The 19,084-nt window shown below is 43.1% G+C and overlaps 2 protein-coding genes across 2 annotated transcripts in view; both read right to left on the minus strand.

Moving 5' to 3' along the window:
* Nucleotides 1-243, minus strand: part of Meikin (meiotic kinetochore factor) — a 40,712-nt gene extending 40,469 nt beyond the window's left edge. Inside the window, exon 1 of the mRNA XM_048333887.1 lies at nt 195-243. Within this exon, the coding sequence (XP_048189844.1) occupies nt 195-243 (49 nt within the window). The remainder of the gene's footprint in view (nt 1-194) is intronic.
* Nucleotides 244-6,192: 5,949 nt separating this feature from the next.
* The window catches only part of Acsl6 (acyl-CoA synthetase long chain family member 6), a 52,886-nt gene continuing 39,994 nt past the window's right edge, over nt 6,193-19,084 (minus strand). Inside the window, exons 16-21 of the mRNA XM_048334187.1 lie at nt 17,164-17,252; nt 16,137-16,253; nt 13,130-13,273; nt 11,845-11,946; nt 10,584-10,655; nt 6,193-6,632 (exon numbers count right to left, since the gene is read on the minus strand). Coding sequence (XP_048190144.1) covers nt 6,495-6,632; nt 10,584-10,655; nt 11,845-11,946; nt 13,130-13,273; nt 16,137-16,253; nt 17,164-17,252 — 662 coding nt within the window. The 3' untranslated portion in view covers nt 6,193-6,494. The remainder of the gene's footprint in view (nt 6,633-10,583; nt 10,656-11,844; nt 11,947-13,129; nt 13,274-16,136; nt 16,254-17,163; nt 17,253-19,084) is intronic.

Here is a 19,084-nt window from a genome sequence, read left to right on the forward strand (position 1 = left end):
CGAGGTCCGCTCCCGCCCTTTTATACCAGCTTGGGAGCGCAGTGGTTTCTGGGAAGGCGTCAGGCCGTGACTCCGCCCCCCTTGGAGGCCTGTAGCGCGGCCCACGCGGTCCCTCAGGCCGGCCCCCCCCCCCTCACACGCACACTCAGGCTTGCTGGGAACGGGAGTCGTCGAATGGGCACCAGGCCTGCTACCTGGGCCTCCCTCGCTCTCCTTATCCGCCCCGCAGAAGGCCTCAGTCATGGAGTTTTAGGTCTCTGAGTGAAGCCCTAGGGATCAGCCTCAGTGCAGGAAGGTCAAAGGGGAACGGATGCAGATTAAAGCAACAAAGAGTAGTAGGTGAGAAATCAACTTTGCACCCCCTGTCCCCCTCCCCCAATTCCTAACCTTACCCCTGCCACCTCTGTATCCCAGGGGGAGGGCACTTCAGGGTCCAGCCAAGCCTTCCAAGATCCTGGGCTCCAAGAGATCCCTCCACTAGAAGAAGCAGGGTCCCTCCGCCTAGGCCCTGGAGTCACCTCCTGGGTGTATTTTCTATGTGAAGGATACTATAGGGGACTTCCATTGTCTTGGAGCTCAACTCTTCTGCTCTGTCAGTTGAGGATAGCATAAGGAATGGTGTTCCTCTCCTTTGGCCCTGGTGGAATTATCTGGCTGCATCTGATAATGAAATAAGGATACTGGGTCTAAGCGGTGCCATCTTTCTTGGCCATGTAGTGGGTGATAGGGAATTGGGTTTAACTTGGCCCCATTTTGTCTTGTCTTCAGGTAGAGAGGCAGGCAGGTAGGTTTCACCCTCAGGTGATGGGCAGAGACTTGGGTGATAGGTTACTGGACCTGTCAGTACTGTGCTTTGAACACTGGAGACTCTGGAGTTTCCTGTGACCCTGTCTCCTGCCCCTATTTAGGTTCAGACGAGCTCAGGTGTGAGGATGCGATGCCTTGGGTCTCGTGGTTCTCCTCTGGTCCCCATGGTGTCCCATGTCAGCTCTCTACTGGAGTTGATCTGGGTTGCTGGTACTGTTTTTCTGTTCTTTCTTTCCTCTCCTGTTCTCATTGCACAGTTTTCTAACAGTGTTAAATGTATTCAAGGGGCTGCGGGTCTTTGAGACAAGAGTCCACCTGCTCTTCAATAAAGACTCTCAATTTGACCTCTCAAAATGTGGCGTCTCTGTTTTCTTACAATGGAGTTCCTGTACAATAAGCATTTTAAACATATCACAATAACCATCTTCTAAAGGAAAAAAAGAGCACATTTCACATTGAAAATGGGTCTTTAGAGATGAAATTACAAGAGAGAACAAAGAGGCTAGGTGGTGTGGTGTGTGCTAGTCATCCTAGCCATCATGAGAAGCCTAAACTAGGTAGGTAACAGTCCAAGCACAGGCCTGGGGAAGAACACTATCTCAGAAATAACTAGTGCAAGAAAGGATTGGAGGTATAGCTTTGCAGGGTGAGCAGCTGCCTGGCAATCATGAGGCTCTTAGTTTGAGGCCATTACTTGCCTGCCCTTGCCCACTCCTCATAAGGGTGGTTCCAAGAGCAGTGAGGAGAAAGGAGTAAATGATAGCTAATATGTAAAAGGAGAATCTACATAACTTAGAACATAGTAGACCATACCTTTGTAAGACTCTACCCTTTATTTATTCCTGTGTGTGTGTGCTAGTCCTGGTGCTTGAACTCAAGGCCTTACACTCTCATTTGGTGTTTTCCCCTCAAGGCCCTGCCAATTGAGGTACACCTCTACTCTCAGCTTTTTGCTGGATTGGAGATAAGTGTCTCATTGCTTGGTCTGCTCTGAATAGGATCCTCAGTTCTCAGCCTCCTGATAGCTAGGATTATGGAGTGAACCACCAGCACTCAGCTATTTGTTCTTTTCAAAGTATGAAAGTGATCTAAATCCAGAACACATCTGATGATGGTGAAGAATTCCAGCCAGAGGCCTATAAAAAGGAGAGCCTGGTTGCACCAGAGATTCTGGACTTAGGGGGGAACTTACAGAGAATGACAAGGATGCTGACTGGTGACACCGCCCAATACTCTGTTACTAAACATACCACAATGGATGATTAGCCAATATATTTGTGGGATGATGTTGTATAAATAGGTAAAATAGTCATTATAAGCAACTTTGAGAAATGAAAATCTTTATTTTTTACAAAAGTCTTCATAAATGCATTTTATATTTTACATGCATGCGATTATAACAAAGCAAATGAAAATATAATTACAGTTAATTTACTTCTAGGCATATGTAAAAAGTAATATTTTAATCCCCTCAATTTTTAAAAATTGAAAGTAGAAGAAGCAGTTCTTCAAAAATAACCATTTTTTTTCTCCTCCATGCAGTCATTGCAATGATTTAACAAGGAAATTTAATCAATCAAATGAATTTTGAAATGCTGTGATTTTGTGAAAACTCTTCCTGCTTGGGACCAGGTTAAGAAATGCATGTATTCCAATTACTGCCTCAGTATTATAACCGTTAATGATTCTCACTAAAGAGTTCCTCATTTAGGGTCTTCTCTTGCATGTGAATCCCATTTTTATTGTAGTTAAATGCAAATTCAGGCAGGATGATGCAGCAGACTTAAGAAAAAAAAATTTAGACTACTAGGATCCTTTTTATGTCCATTTAAATGCTTCCTTAAAATAAAAACTGGCAAGAAAATACAGCCCACAACTTAGAGTTTACCAATTTTATACATGATTATCCATTTTTTTTCCTGAGATATTAAGCAAGTTTGTGAAGTAGCCTGTTTTCATGCAAAAAAAAAATACCTTTTCTCATTCTTTACATTCATTTTATGGTATTTTGATCTTAAAGAATATTACATTTGTGCTGTATACATTTGGAACATAAAAAAATCATTCATTTCCTTTCCGCCATCCCCCCCCCCAACCCATTAAAGATCATTGGTTCTTTGATGGGTGTTTACAATCAAATCAAATTAAATGCTGATTTCAACTTGCTAAAACATTACCTCATTGTAAACATCTCAATTGAAATTCCTTTTCCCCCTTTCTTCTCGTGCTTATCATTTTACCTAAATTTACAGTATAAGAGTGATATGAGTGTGTGTGTATGTGTGTGTGTGTGTGAGACACAAAGTATGGTTGATCCTTAGACTTCTGAGTTTGAGCTCTGACACATGGCTTAGGCCTGGCTAGAGCTATTTTTCCCAACCAGAAGAAAGTCTCAGTACTATATGAAGATCTTGTCCATGGCAGAAGGAAAAAACACACACATTGGTGCATATCCTATTGTACAATGTACACAATAGGATTGTTTTGTATGAGAATTAATATCCCTTGAAACAGTAACAGGTCAAAAGGCCAAACATTTAAAAATATATTTATGCTTAAGACTTCCTTGTAATACATCAACACTTAAACAGGATTTCATTCCCAATCTGACCATGATTCTTCCATACATAGTCTTTTGCTATATTGGTTAAAGAGGAACAAACTCCTCTCCCGCCCCCTCAACCCTGGGGGGAGCCTAGGAAATCTGAAGCAATGGTATTTTCTCATTATTAATACATGTTTAAATTCTCCTTTATTACAAAATTATATGGCGTTAGAGGAATAGAATGGACATGCAGTGCATTTAGGGCCTATCATTTAATTTTTTCTCAGCACATTTGCAATAACTCATTTGTTGGCTCAACGGTGAAGCTTTCCATATAATTAAGTTCAGTGGAAACGTAAAGAGTTTTTTTTTTTTTTTTTTCCTGTCAGTACTGAGGTTTAAATTCAAGGCTTCATGCTTTTTAGGTAGGCATACTAGTGCTCCAGCTGTATCTCTAGCCTTTTTGTTCTAGGTATTTTTGAGATAGTCCCCCTCCCCACCCCCCCCCCAAGCCAGTCTGCATCACAATCCTCCTATTCTACGCTTCATGCCACTGAAATGAAAGGTACCACTATGCCCAGCTTTTTCTTGTGAGATGGAGTTTCACGCTGTTTTCAACCCAGGCTGCTCCCAACCTGTGATTCTCCTGATTGCTGCTGCCCTGCAGGTAGCTAGGGTGGCCAGGTGAAACCAAGTCTTTGGTTTTCTGGTTTGCTTTTTTGTTGTTGTTGTTGTTGTTTGCCAGTTGTGGGGCTTGAGCTCAGGGCCTAAGCACTGTCCCTGGCTTCCTTTTGCTCAAGGCTAGCACTCTGCCACTTGAGCCACAGCGCCACTTCCCGCTCTTTCTGTATATGTGGTACTGAGGAATCGAACCCAGGGCCTCATGCATGCTAGGCAAGCACTCGACCACTAGGCTACATTCCCAGCCCGAAACCAAGCCCCCCGAGTGACAAAAAGAACAAACTTGAAGTTGTCCACAGTTAATCCTTTCTAAGTACTATGGGGTCTAAGTAGGATGAAACTAAGTTTAATATAATTTGCTTATACTGTTCAAAATTCTTTTGGGAGCCAGGCCCAGTGATGCATACCAGTAATCACAACACTCAGGAGGCGGAGGCAGGAGTTCATGAGCAGAAAGCCACTCTTGGCTATAGAGTGAGCGTGGATCTCAGAACAAGGACTGGGGATGTAGCTGGGTGAAAGCATGCTTGCCTCACATGTGCAATGTCCTGGATTTAATCCTCATGACCTAAAAGAATCATCAGTCATCCTTTTAAAATCATAGCCAACGATTAAATTTTAGTTGAGACAAAGACAAGGGGGACAAAAAGCTTCTTTTTTTTTTTTTAAATGTGAAGTTACTTGCCCTTCAAGTGCTATGAATGTCCAATCCAGGTATAGTGATAAGTTTTTAACTGATCAAATATATATTAAATGAAAAGCCAGAATTATACAGAGGTGCCCCTGGACACTTAAGTCAGAAACATCTTTAATAATTAATGTGCACGGGGCTGAATGTGCTCCAGTGTAGAGCCCTTGCCTAACATGGGGAAAATCCTGTGTTTAATCTTCTAGCACCCCAAAAAATTAATGCACACAGAATTAGCTCATTTACTAAACGTCAAATTTATAAGCTCAACAGTGAGTCTTCAGAGAGACTATGCTCATAGAATATGTAAAAAAAAAAAAAAAGAATAAATGCACCAAATGAAGTTGTGGTCCACTTTTGACAAGACTGATCATTGGATAAGATTCATCCAATAGCTTATAGGATGGTGCAAGTTTTAACTGACAGAATTGAGAAACAGCTAGGCCCAGCTGTGTGGTCATGTAAATGAACACATGACTCACCCATAACGGCTCACGTGCTCTCAAGCTCCTATCCCCACTGGAAACGAACAAACAAACCCAACATCATTCTATGGACCATGCCTTCTTTGCGTGCTTAGAACTGAACTGCTCTCCATGGGACCAGAGCTTTAATGGATACCAAATTCTTGGCACCCAGGTGTATGTGACCTTGGCACCTATAATGCCAGAAATGTTTTTCTTCTACAAATGGTGTCAAGCCAATAGCAGGTATTTCTATATGCTGGCTTTATAAAGTTTGCTAGGGGGCATGTTAGGAAGGTTCTTCAAAGTGATGTCTTTAGAAATAACATCTACTCCCCCCGGCCCCCACACCCTGCCTCGATAATCTTATTGAAAGAAGTGCAATTGCTCAGAATGACAGCCATGTTGGTTTTCCCAGGCTCGGCATGGACATATTGAAAATGGAAGAGGTACATTGATTGCTGCTCACCCTGAGAAATTACTGAGTTTCTCCCTCTGAGTCTTTACCAAAGTCCATTCACTGTACAGTCCACAGACACCACCTAAAATTCATGATGGTAATAAATCCAGGAACATAATCATACTATCCTTAAGTAGTTTTACATGACATTTTTTATAGGTAGTTCTTGAACATCTCAGTGCACGTATTAAATGAGAAAACTTACTGAAAGATCTTTGTAAATTGTCATAGAAATATAACATTTGCTTTAAGAATATTTGAATTTAATGAATTCATTTTCCATGAATAAAAGGAAAAAAAATCAGAAAGGACTTTTTTTTAAAAAACACCAGTAGGATTGTTATATTTAAGAACCTGAAGCCATGTAGAATGCGAGTTATGTTTTGTTCTAGCATGGTTTTGCATACCTAGTTTTAATTTTAACTCATTGAATTGTGATGTTGACAATCAGTTATTGAATGAGGTAGTCCACATTTTGCCTATTTTTCTCTACCTGGTAATTATTCCACACATAATTAAGTACAATATATCAATGATGTTTTTTCTCCTTTATGTTTAATAGGAATTTGTGAACATTGAGAATATATTACTTTTAGTGGTACACAGTTCTTGATTTTTTACATTGCCATTTGAGACCCTTTTAGCAGCGTGCTACAGTATCATTTTAATAAAAAATAAAGTGTACTCAGTGATGATAGCGAAAATATTGTTAAAGACCTCTTGGGACAGAAAAGGCTCAGTCATAAAAATCAGGTGCTTATTTGTTTTCAGCTGTATCATTTTGACTTTCAAGAATTTCTATAATATTGCTGCACAGTCCATTATTCTGAGAAGAACTTTCCTTGAGCTTCACATGGGGATGGAATAAAGCTCTTCTATTTGTGTTTTGAAGTACTCTTTCAGTTCAGGTCTCTTAGCCTTTAGTGTTGGTGTCAGCAAGCCATTTTGAACTGAGAACATTTCACAATGGATGTAAATGGCTTTGACCTAAAAAAACCAAAACGCAGAACACATCTTTAACAGGAACAAAACACAGCATTCAATAGATACAGGGTAAGAGCAAGTGAATTATGTAAGAGAATGGAATACATGAGAAGAGCAAAGATGCCTATAGGAATAGATACAATGATATAAAAAAGGAGATGTGAAGTCAACATTTTGTGACTAACCATGTAGGCCATCCTTTCCTACTTGTTCATTTAGGAAGTCAATAAATGGAAACAAAGTGTGTGGTGTTTGTTTACTAAGTGCCAAGCACTGAGATTACAAAGAGGAATTAGGAGTAGCCCTCTATCAGGGAGCACACATTTGTGTGCAGTGCACAGCAAGACACTGACTGACCATTAATTAGCAAGGTGTACTCGGGACAAAGGGAATCAGTGGAGCTATCTGTGGGCAGAGGGAGGAGCAAACAGGGAAGATTTTCCAAGCCAGGTGAGTGTTAAAACACAACCAACCAACTAACACCACCACCCAGGAATTCAAGCCCCAGGACTGGCGAAAGAAAGAAAGGAAAAAAAAAAAAAGATTCCATGTCCAGCCCCAAGTCTGAAAGAACCTAATATTGGGATGAAAGAAAGAACAAGAAGATTTTTGAACATCTATCAAACTGCCTGCAGCAAACTTCAGGACTGGAGTGGAGGTACTTGACTGTCTTTCCCCACAGCCCTAACAAGAGACTGTCCCATCAAATCCAGCCTTGCAGAAGCCCAGATGTCAGCTCCCAGGAAAATCCTTTAGTGAGAAAGTCAGAGTAACACTGCTGCCAGGTGGCAGTCCATGCTCTAGGCTGACCTACAGCCTTGAGTCTGTTTAAGTTCTTTCTCAAAATACCTCAGTGGGGGGCTGGGGATATAGCCTAGTGGCAAGAGTGCCTGCCTCGGATACACGAGGCCCTAGGTTCGGTTCCACAGCACCACATATACAGAAAACGGCCAGAAGCGGCGCTGTGGCTCAAGTGGCGGAGTGCTAGCCTTGAGCAAAAAGGAAGCCAGGGACAGTGCTCAGGCCCTGAGTCCAAGGCCCAGGACTGGCCAAAAAAAACCCACCTCAATGGTTGACTTGAATGAATAGAGGTCTGGGCAGTCAATGGAAATTGCTTAACACTGACCTCAACTGAAGGCCCCAAACCTCTACTTTTCCATTAGAAGTAAAGCAACAATAAAACACATTTGTATGTTCTATAATTATATGTTTTTCTCATGCAACCAGTCTCAATGTAAACCAATCAAGAGCATGAGAAACCTGATTCTCTATTTTTTCCATTCACACCATGAAACTGTTTTTGCTGAAGAAAGAAGGAAGGAAATGTTTAATCTTAGCTTCCTTTCTGGAAACCACATACTTGTCACTGAAAAGAGATTGTACAGACCTTTTTTTTCTTAATTTCTGAAGTATTAACATTTAAATATTATATGAGTAAAATACCTCAAGAGTTTCCATTCATGTCAACTCATAAAAGCATGAACTTTTCATAATTTTGAAGATACACAGTATTTTACAATTTTCAGAGGTATTATTCAGTAATATATATTTAACTCAGTATTGACTGTAGATAATAACCACCGAGTGAAAAATTTAGGGAAGAAGAGATAAAGAAAAAAACCTCCCACATTTTAGGGAAATTATCAACTCAGTCCTGACTAGGCAGAATTTGGAAAACAACATCAAGTGTCAAGTTCACTTTACAATGCCTATGAAATTAGGCAATGTAATTATCAAGAGTATTATTAAATTATAGTTAAATGCACTCAAATGCTTACAAGGCACCTACATAATTTAATTATGGTAGAATGCTTCCTATTGCCAGGTGCTTCCTATGGCTCACATCTGTAATCCTCGCTACTCAGGAGGCTGAGAGCTGAGGATGACAGTTTAAAGCCAGCCTGGGGAAGAAAAGTCTATGGGACTCTTATCTCTAATTAGCCAGCAAAAAGTTGGAAGTGAAGCTGTGGCTCAAGTGGTAGAGCACCAGTTTGAGTGAAAAAGACAAGGGAAAGCACCCATGGCCTTAAGTTTAAACCCCATTACAAGCTCTCTCTTTCATGTGCGTGCACACGCACATGCGCATACACACACACACACACACACTTATTATCTATTTTGTGTATGTGTACTGGTCCTGGGGCTTGGACTCAGGGCCTGGGTGCTATCTCTGAGTTTCTTTTGCTCTACCACTTGAGCCACAGCACCACTTCTGGCTTTTTTGGTAGTTTACTGGAGAGAAAGAGTATCAACAACTTTCCTGTCCAGGCTGGCTTTGAACTGTGGTCTGCAGATCTCAAGCCTCCTGACTAGCTAAGATGACGGATGTGAGCCACCGGTGCCCGGCTAATGCTTCATTTCTGAGGAGGGAAGGGACAAGCTGACAGTGGAATGCAGAGTCACTGGAAACACTTCTGTGGCACTCTGGCTTACAGGGGAGCACACCCTCCTCGGGCACAGGCCTGCTGTGGTTGCTGAAGGCACACATCGCCGTGGTGCAACAGACGCCACGCAGAAATCAAGAGAAGAATGAGACCGAGAGGAAATCAGGAGGTGACAACCTTAGTAATGAAATTAAAGACTTGTGGCTCTCCACATGGCTTCCTTGCTGTTGAGGTTACCATGGTGAGGGAAGATCATTAGAGCAAATGCTGTGTAAGGAATGGGAAAAGTCTGCTCTCACTAGGAAAGCAACAGGTAACACTGGGAACTGTTCTTTTCAAAGCACAGCCCACCCACCCCAGGGGGAAGGATCTGAATGTTAGTTACCATTCTTTTCTTGTCCTAGGGCTGGCAATACTCCCCACCACCAGCAGAGGGCATGCAGGCCTTAGGAATGCACAAGGATAGCCAGGTGGTGTTCCCAGGCTGCTGACAGCCTGCCTTGGCCCTGGCCCGGCGCCCCTGGACTATACAGGGACACAGAGGATTTAGTCACACAACTCCCCATTAAGGAAGGGCAATGGAGCCGGGCGCCCGTGGCTCACATCCATAATCCTAGCTACCCAGGAGGCTGAGATCTGAGGATCTCGATTCAAAGCCAGACCTGGCAGGCAAGTTGGTGAGACTCTCACCTCCAATTAACCACTAGAAAACTGGAAGTGGCGCTGTGGCTCAAGTGGTAGAGTGCTAAACTTGAGCAAAAAAAAAAAAAAAAAAAAGAAACTTAAGGACAGTGTCCAGGCCCTGAGTTCGAGCCCCAGGACCGGTAATAAATAAACGAAACTTCCCTAAGTTGACCACTTATACTATTATTCAGGGGAACAAAATTTTATGAGAAACATTTATTTCAATAAGGACAGAAGCTGAAGTCTCTGTAGTAATGTTTATCTGTGTGGAGAATTATTTTTTTCTTTCAAGGTTTACTAAGGAAGATGTGTAGACTGCACACGTAAAGTGGGGTCAAGTGTGCTTGTGCGGTAAGAACCCCAAGCTCTGCACAGGCTGGAGTCTTGCAGGACTGCTTGTCCTCTCCCTGTTGAGTTCTTTCTTTGTTCCCCGTTGAAGAAGGCATGCTGGGATGATCGATTACTGGCCTGAGAGGAACTCAGTTTTCCCATGCCCTCCTAGCAAGCAAACTCTTTGCTGCAGCCAAGAAAACTGTCCCTCATAAAAGTAAAAATAAGGTAGGGCTCTGGTCTGTGGCACTGCAGGCACCTTGGGAGATAGTTGGGGCTCACATGATCTACTAGTCACAGGGAGGCTAGTATTTCAGCCTTAGGAAAGCCTGTGATTCTTAGGACGGCAAACGCGGGCTCACTTGTCCAATGACCTATTTCAGCTCGGGCACAGGCTGTTGAAGCCAGTCTGAAATAGGCCTTTAGGGGTCTGTCGGCACACAGCCTTCTGGCTGGCTATGCCACAAAGAGGAAGGAATCTAGGTCAGGGGCACCATCGTTAAATTTAACGTGCATAACCAAGGGCTGTAATGAGTAGAGGGAAGATAATCATTACCTGTTCAAAAGAATAGAGGCCGCTTTCTTTTCCTAACCTCACCATATCGTCCAGAATGGCTTTCTTCAGCTCCTGAATGGAACCATAAAAAGTGAAATTACAAGGAGACATTTCAGAACGGGGGAGAGGGGATGGGGAGGGCACAACATGCTCCAAGTAAAGTGTAACCCAGTGAATTGTGCAGACACGGGCTCCCTCCCCAGCTCAGAAGGACATTTCCACACACCAATCACCGCCTCCCAGGAGACAAGGAAGGGCCGCAGAGGGCCAAAGGAGTCACTGTGAACAAGCATTTCATTGCATGGCAATGGAATTTAATGTTCCCAATCACAAGATAAAATATTTTTATTTGTGTGTCTCTTATGCCCCCTAAATAGTAATTGTCATGCGTGCTTTTCTTATGTGCTATGTCCCTCTGGTTTGGTTTGCTTTTCTGGCCTGGTGAATGACTCTAGCACCTCCAGATGAGCCCACGGCCCAGTGGGAGTGATGGGGTCTATGGCTGCTGCAGAGAAATAAACCATGAGATAGGGGCTGATGCTGAGCCAGAAAATAGCTAGCCTCCTATGCACGTCATGAGGTCTCCCAAAGGTGGGAACGTGGGTCCTCTGCGTAGGAACAGTTGTTACTGTCTCAGTTCCACCACTATCTCTGTGAAGCCAGTGTCCAGCCAATCCATCTTTCCCTTGGACAGTATGTGGCCCCCAAGAGCCGGGGCTCACATGTGACTCTGCTGGGAGCCAGCTCTGTGGCCTTGGCCAAGTTACCTCCTCCCTTTGACTACTCTACTCCACGCTGCAAGAAAATAGGGCTGGATTAACTTTCTGTGATCTCCTCTGGCTCTAAAGATCCAACAGTGTATCAAATTTCTAAAAAGAAATAGGAATAAAAAAAAAAAACCAACAGCAAGGGGCTGGGAATATGGCCTAGTGGTAAAAGTGCTTGCCTTGTATACATGAAGCCCTGGGTTCGATTCCCCAGCACCACATATATAGAAAAGGCCAGAAGTGGCGCTGTGGCTCAAGTGTCAGAGTGCTAGCCTTGAGCAAAAAGAAGACAGGGACAGTGCTCAGGCCCTGAGTCCAAGGCCCAGGACTGGCAAAAAAAAAAAAACCAAACACCCAGCAAGATAAATCTCTGGTGTGGGAGGGAGTCTCACGTTGTACAAAGGAAGATTAAAAGTTCTCCCTGGGTTCCTCTCATTTTGTGCTCTCATAAAAATGTTTAGCAACCTTTGGGGACACAGCCTGAAGATACTGACCTTACTTGTGCAGAGCTCTGTAAACGCCCCTTCAATTCCTCTCTTCTGAGCCCAGGAAGGCATGACTTCCGGGTCAGGCACCACGATGCCCACCAAAAAGGCCTGCAATGCCCACCAAAGGAAAGCATAATCATGAGCAGGCTTTTAAAACGGTTGGTCATGACCCCGTATTAAAAATAATCTCTTGGTATTCTCAGGCTCCACCCTTTTCTAAAAATAAATTCATGCTTATGAAACATGTTCATATGTTATAAAACTTTTCCACCAAAATATCACACGTTTTTTTGGCTGTTCATTTTCTGATCATCCCCACTACCTCGGTGGGAGGGAATTAAAAGACATCAAGAGTCGTTAAAATTAGACTAATATGACCTTGGATTCTCAGGCTCATCTTAAATCTGCATATCCCTCAGATATGCAAATATCTCTATGACCAAATTCTGTAAAACACTACACATTTCCAAAATGTCCACACCATTTTGAAATTCTTACATGAATGTAGTCCTCATTTATGAAGAACTCTTAATTTTTGTAGCATTTTCTTCCAAAATATTCAGTTATATAAATGCAATGATGAACAGAGTTGATTCACCATCTTTGATAGCACAGAACATATTCACTATCTATCTATCTCTATATATATATTTACAATGATTCTGATCTAAATGATGTTGACAGCAAAATAAATACAGGTCTTCTCTAAATAATACAACCTTGAGCAATATTACAGTCAGTACCATTATCTGCAATATTACACCCATTTACCTGGGAAATTCATTTGCATAAAATCAAAATAACATATTGGTGATGTGTTTCAGTGGTAGAGAGAGAGCTAGCCTAGTATGCACAAAACTCTGGCTTCAATTCCCAGAAAGATACAGACGTCCATACGTGAACACACATACCCTAACAGCAGAAAATCTAAAGTTTGATTTAGCATTTTACCCTAAATATTCTTCTTGGAAGTGAAAGGAATGTAATGTAGAAATGTTTGTGACTACTACTAAAGCAACTGGTTTGACCTACCTATAACTTAACTTGAAAATGAATGGGAAGGAAGTGGTGCTATGGCTCAAAGTAGTAGAGTGCTAGCCTTGAGCAAAAGAGCTCAGAGACAGTGCCCAGGCCCTGTATTTAAGCCCCATGAGTAATGAAAATAAAAATAAAAACAAAATATTTTTTTAAAAAAATTAAAAAGGATGGAATATCCCAGTGTTTGATTGGAGATTAATGTTGAATCTGGATCTTTTAGCCAGCTAGTACATGACAGCAGGGAGGGCCTCACCTTTAAGCTGTCCCCATGGACATAGATTTGTGCCACGGGTTCACTCCGGATATAGATGTTCTCAATCTTCTCTGGGGCCACGTATTCTCCCTGAGCAAGTTTAAAGATGTGTTTTTTCCGATCAATAATTTTAAGAGTTCCTTCCTGTGGAGTTAGACAGAGACGACATCCTATGGAAATGCCATTCCAAGGCAGATAGCACCTCATGACTTCCACCTGACCACCCACCGGATGGTGCCTGGAGCCCTGCCCACCCCCAAGGGCCTCTCCAGCAGGCAGGGCAGGGTGTGGGGGTGGAAGCAGACAGGGAGGAATGGTGCCACTGGCCTCCAGAGCCTCCACTCACCTCCTGGACCCCAGGACTCTGATTTTCTGGGGGGGAGGGAAAGGGGGGGAGCTCCCTTTCTTTTGGATCCATCCTTGGAATATTGCTCTTTCCTGGAGCTGGGGTGACCACTCCCACATCTGCCAGACCTCTTCACAGAGCTCCCACGCCTCACTGCCCGGTCAGCGTGCTGCCAAAACCAGGCTGCTGGTCGTCAAAGACGCAACCCACTCCGAGTGAGACTCAGGGCTGTTCATTCTCAAATCCCTCCCTCACCTGCCTCCACCTCCCACCAGAGCCACATCCCAGCACTTCTGCATAAGCTCGGGCCCCACGCATTCTGTTTGATCCAAAGCAATCCCTCCAGAATAATAATAATAATAATAATAATAATAATAATAATGATGATGCAGGCCTATTTTGTTCAAAACCTAGGGTGGCTATCAGACATTTTTTTCCTGACATTAACTTCTTTGATCTTCATGATAACCCCCTGAAATTGGGTGTTGTCACTCTTACTTCACTGAGTAGGAAAATTAAACCAGAGATGTTAGTGAACGCTCCTCTCCCAAAGCCAGGTGAGAAAGAAGGTACTCAGAATTTGAATCTAGGTCCTTCTGGATGACAAGACTATACCTTTTCCATGGTCTATCTAATATCATAAAATAATAATAATTTTTTTAAAGTACAAATATCTTTATGGATGACTTCTACCTGCATCTCGGGAATGGGTCATTGGACTCTTGCACATGGGCCTCCAGGAAAGAGGGAAAAATAATAAACCATTCACAAACTCATTCAATAAGCTGACACCAAAACCATAATAGAGTTGAACACCAAGAGAAAATTATAGAACAATCTTAGTTATGAATATACATAGAAAGATCAAATACGACTGTATGAAAAAAATTAATCCCATTATAGTTAAGGTGGACTTATGCCAGTATTGCTTCGCTTGTCTTAAGTGAGAGAAACAGGAAAAATAAATATCGCTGCAATATATTTCTAATTATTAATATAATTATTATAATTATATAGTTAAGTTTATAATTAAATATTATTTCTAATTATAATCCAACAACGATGCTGCCTTTAGGGATTGTCCCTACGGGCCCCTGCCGATCACTATTCAAGTGTGACATATCGGTGGCAGATCTAGACTTTATGGGCTTCGAGATTTTACTGTTTCTAAGGGCTGGGAATGTGGCTTAGCGGTAGAGTGCTCGCCTAGCATGCGTGAAGTCCTGGGTTCGATTTCTCAGTACCACATACACAGGGAAAAGCTGGAAGTGGCACTGCGGCTCAAGTGGTAGAGTGCTTTGCTAGCCTTGAGTAAAAAGCAGCTCAGGAACATTGCTCAGGCCCTGAGTTCAAGCCCCAGGACTTGGAAAAATAATGATTTTTTTTACTACTTTTAGAGCCTTAAGAAAAACAACACAAAAGTGTAAGGCCTTGGAAGGCATGCAGGCAAAGAAGGGGGCTGAGTTCTCCCTGTGCAACTGCCTGGGGCATGCTGGCTCCTCTGGCCTTTCTCTCCATACCATGGGCCTCTCATTCGAAGCCCTTGCTGTAAACTCTGAGCGTCTCTACTCCGCATGTGCTGTTACCCTGGCCTGACTGTCTCTCCCAGTCTTCTGTTTGTTCCCTTGGAATGTGATTCATCCTGAGAATTAGGTCCAGGATGAGCCAAGGCACAGGCTCATACTTATTTTCCCCAGGTATGCCCTAGCACGTGCCCATCACCTTGGGCAGGGAACTTCCAAAAGACGTATGTCTTCCTTGACATGAGTTCTTGGCCCAGGGTAACACTGGGGACACAGGATGTCCTTGTGTGCCACAGGCCTGAGGGTTTCTCAAAAGGAAGCACACATGGAAAGGTAAGTGGAGGCAAATTACAGAGCTCAGCATCATTCATGTACCGCATAATGCTTCAAATTCCAACCAAACCATAGCAACTTTGCAGGGAGGCAGGAGTTCCCTGAAGGCAGGGGCTTTCTGTGTCCATGACAGAGGCTTTTTCTGGTCAGAGTATTTGTCCAAGTGTCTCCTACAGACCAGGCACCGTGCTAAGTGTTTTACATGCATAACCTCATTCCTTCCTCCTGATAGTAACTAGAGAGGCAAGTAACATGATAGTCTATTTTAAAAGTAAGAGGAGGCAAATTAGTTTAAGCTAAAAGCTGAGGGCTACAGTCCAAAGCATATTCTGAGGGCTTGCTCTGTTCTACAACTGCATCAACGTGGAATCCAAGAGAAGGGCAAAGCTTCGCTCAAAGTAATTAGTTGGCAACTGCTGACAGAGCCAAAGGGAATAAAGCATCCTCTCAGCTCTGAGTTTTTCCCTCTGCCCAGGGCTTCCTCTCAGCAGAGGGCCTGTATCTATGGCCTTCTCAGGTCTCCCGGAGATAACCGCCTCCTTCTACTCTACCATCAGACTCCACACACTAGCAGATCTGTCTCTGGGAAACCATGAGCAACGGGCAGTTGGTTTCCAGCTCTACCTTCCACAACAGGCTCGTGGTCTTCACTAGGAGGGAAGGAGGAAGGAGCTAGGAAGGGAAGGGGGGTTCCGGTAAGAAGAACCTCTAAAGACAGACGTGAGGATTCCCATCTTACTTAACTGGATCGCATACCCTCCCACTTCCAGAACATCTGGGACATCAAGACTCCAAACACACATACCGGCAACCATTTCCCAATATCTCCAGTATGAAGCCAGCCATCGCTGTCCAGAGCCTCCTTTGTCCTGTCTTCATCTTTCAAGTAGCCTTTGAACACGTTTGGTCCTCTCACGCATATCTGTGGGGACGAACACCACCGTTTCTCTCAGCCACGGCATAAGGGAGGCAACCAGGGGAGACTGAAGAATTGGGAACACTATACTCTGCAAAAGCCACTCTGGAACACTGTGGGGATGGACCCCAAGGAATCGCTTGCTGTCTCAGTTTTCTAAATGACTCCTGCTTTGAAGCATTATCTTTCCTCTCTGCCATTCTCCTTTGCCATCATCTCTTCTTCCTCAGGAGCCCCTCCGTCTTGGCCACACACTATCTTTTGATGAGGTCTCAGCACAGATTTTTTTTTCCTTTTTCTAGTCCTGGGGACTGAACTTGGGGCCTGGCTGCTGTCCCTGAGCTTCTTTTGCTCAAGGCTAGCACTCTACACTTGAGCCACAGCTCCACTTCTGGTTTTTATTTGTGTGTGTGATTAATTGGAGATAAGAGTCCCATAGACTTTCCTGCCTGGGCTGGCTTCGAACCATGATCCTAGATCTCAGTCCCCTGAGTAGCAAGGATTACAGGGGTGAGCCACTAAAATTACCAGAGCTGCTCAAGTATCTTCTTTCCAGCACCAGGCCGTCAGTTTCCCATCTACTTTCAAGGGATGACCTGGCTTGGTCCATCTCATCTAGTCTATTTACACATGGCTGTTTTCTTACTGGGACAGATTATACATAAGTAGGCCATGTCATGATTAGAAAAAAAAAAACATAGATTTTTATTTGTTTTAAGTTAGGAAATTCAAAAATCTTTTCTTAGATCCAGTGAGTCCCAGGATGAAGGGTTGGTTGAATCAAATAAATCAGTTACTTAAAATTACTTTATACACAGATGAAAGGACAATGATTCCACTCTCACTGTCTTTGTTCCTACATGTTTACTCACTACACAAAGTGCCGGGATAGGAATGGCCACATTCTTAAGTTTACCTCTCCCTCTCCTTTGTGGGTCCAATAGTTCAGTTCTTCCACATCCACAAGCTTGATAAGATTGCAGGGCAGAGGCGCCCCTACATGTCCTAGAACACACAGCAAGACGGTGTTTGTCAGCGTTCGGTTCCGCTTCTGACACACTTTCATCCTGAACAGGCACTGATGACAAAACAAAGGTCAGGCCAACCTCTGCTAGGCCTTTGTTTTTCATTTGACTCTTAAAAGAGAAACACTGGCACACACAGCCCAGTACCAACTTGCACAGGATCCCTGGGCAATATGGGAGTCTAGCATTCCAGGCCAAACACCTGGTCAGGATTACTTTTTACAATGGTACCCACATGAAAACATTTTCCTATTGTCAGAGCAGGTCACATGCCTTGTCTTGGGATCACAAGATATAAACATCATTGTTTTTCCTTTAGTCACCAGGCCACTGATTAATGAACATAGGAATGACCTAGAAATCCTGTGACATCATAGACTAGGATGCAATTGGTCTGAGGTAAGGCACAAGATTCTACACTTCTTATAGGCACCAGGATGATGCTGATGATACTGGTCTAGTCACTACACTTACAAGTAACAAAGTGCTAGGCACAAGTGACTCATGCCTGTAATCCTAGCAGAACACTGAAATCTGAAGATGAGGTTCAAGGCCAGCCCAGACAGGAAAGACCAAAAAGCCAAAAGAGGAGCCATGGCTCAAGAGGCAGAGCACTAGCCTTGAGCACAAAAGCTCAGGGACAACACCTAAGGCCTGAGTTCAAGCCCCAGTACTGGCAATACTACTGATGTAAACAGAACACTTAAGAGTAACAAAGGATTCTCCCTTTCCCAATAAGACTCCATATTTTTCTTGCGCACCTGTGTGTGTGTGCGTGTGTATGTGTGTGTGCGCGCGTGCGTGTGTGTGTGTGTGTGTGTGTGTGTGTGTGTGTGGTCTAGGGCCTAAACTCAGGGCCTGGGCTCTGTCCCTCAGTCATTTTGCTCAAGGCTAGTGCTCTACCAATTGAGGCACAATTTCACTTTCAGCTTTTTTGGTGGTTAATTGTAGATAAGAGTCTCACAGACTTTCCTGCCCAGGCTGTTTTGAACAGTGATCCCCAGATATCAGCTTCCTGAGGAGCTAGAGTTATAGGAATGAGTCACTGGCACTTGGCCTTATATACTTTAAACTCTAAATTGTATGTAAGTCAATTTCTAGTCATTATGGTTGTTATCCAATTCACTGGCAAGTTGAAGGGCTTTGAAATAGGAGCTGGCCAAAGTCCTGAAATAATACAAAAACAACCAAAGCCGTGACATTTTGGTTTAATTTAAGACATACTGCCAACTATTTTACAATATTGTACAAAGGTATCAATCCTCTCATATCCACTAACCTTCGATGTTTTTACAGTAAATATGAATAAACACTCAACAGTTTCCCACAGGAAAATGCAGGAGATGACATGAGAGGGAGAAGGAAAGTTTCCAGAAGGAACCTGAGAATGACTGGCCAATATGATGACAGCGATAAAGAAAAACAGGGGTGCACAAGGACCTCCAACAATGGTTCCTAAAGGACATTTGGCAGTGGCAGAGTGACTCAAGGGTTTATGTACAGAACAGGCTTTATTCAGCTAGAGTTTAAGGAGACTGAAGTCACACACACACACACACATACACACACACACACACACAAAGGTCTATACGTGGCCAAAGGCAATTCTAATTTAGAATCCACCTATCATATTTCTCCTGATTATACTGACTACCTCAAGGTGCTCTGAAAATAGTACTGCATTAATGAATATATATATATATATGGGTATATACATATATATATATATATATATATATATATATACTGCATGCACATCATCCCAAATTTTCCATTTTGTGTTGAACAAACTCAAGCACAAAGAGTGGCCCC

This window comes from Perognathus longimembris, chromosome 25 (genome assembly GCF_023159225.1).
Source record: "Perognathus longimembris pacificus isolate PPM17 chromosome 25, ASM2315922v1, whole genome shotgun sequence".
Taxonomy (NCBI): domain Eukaryota; kingdom Metazoa; phylum Chordata; class Mammalia; order Rodentia; family Heteromyidae; genus Perognathus; species Perognathus longimembris.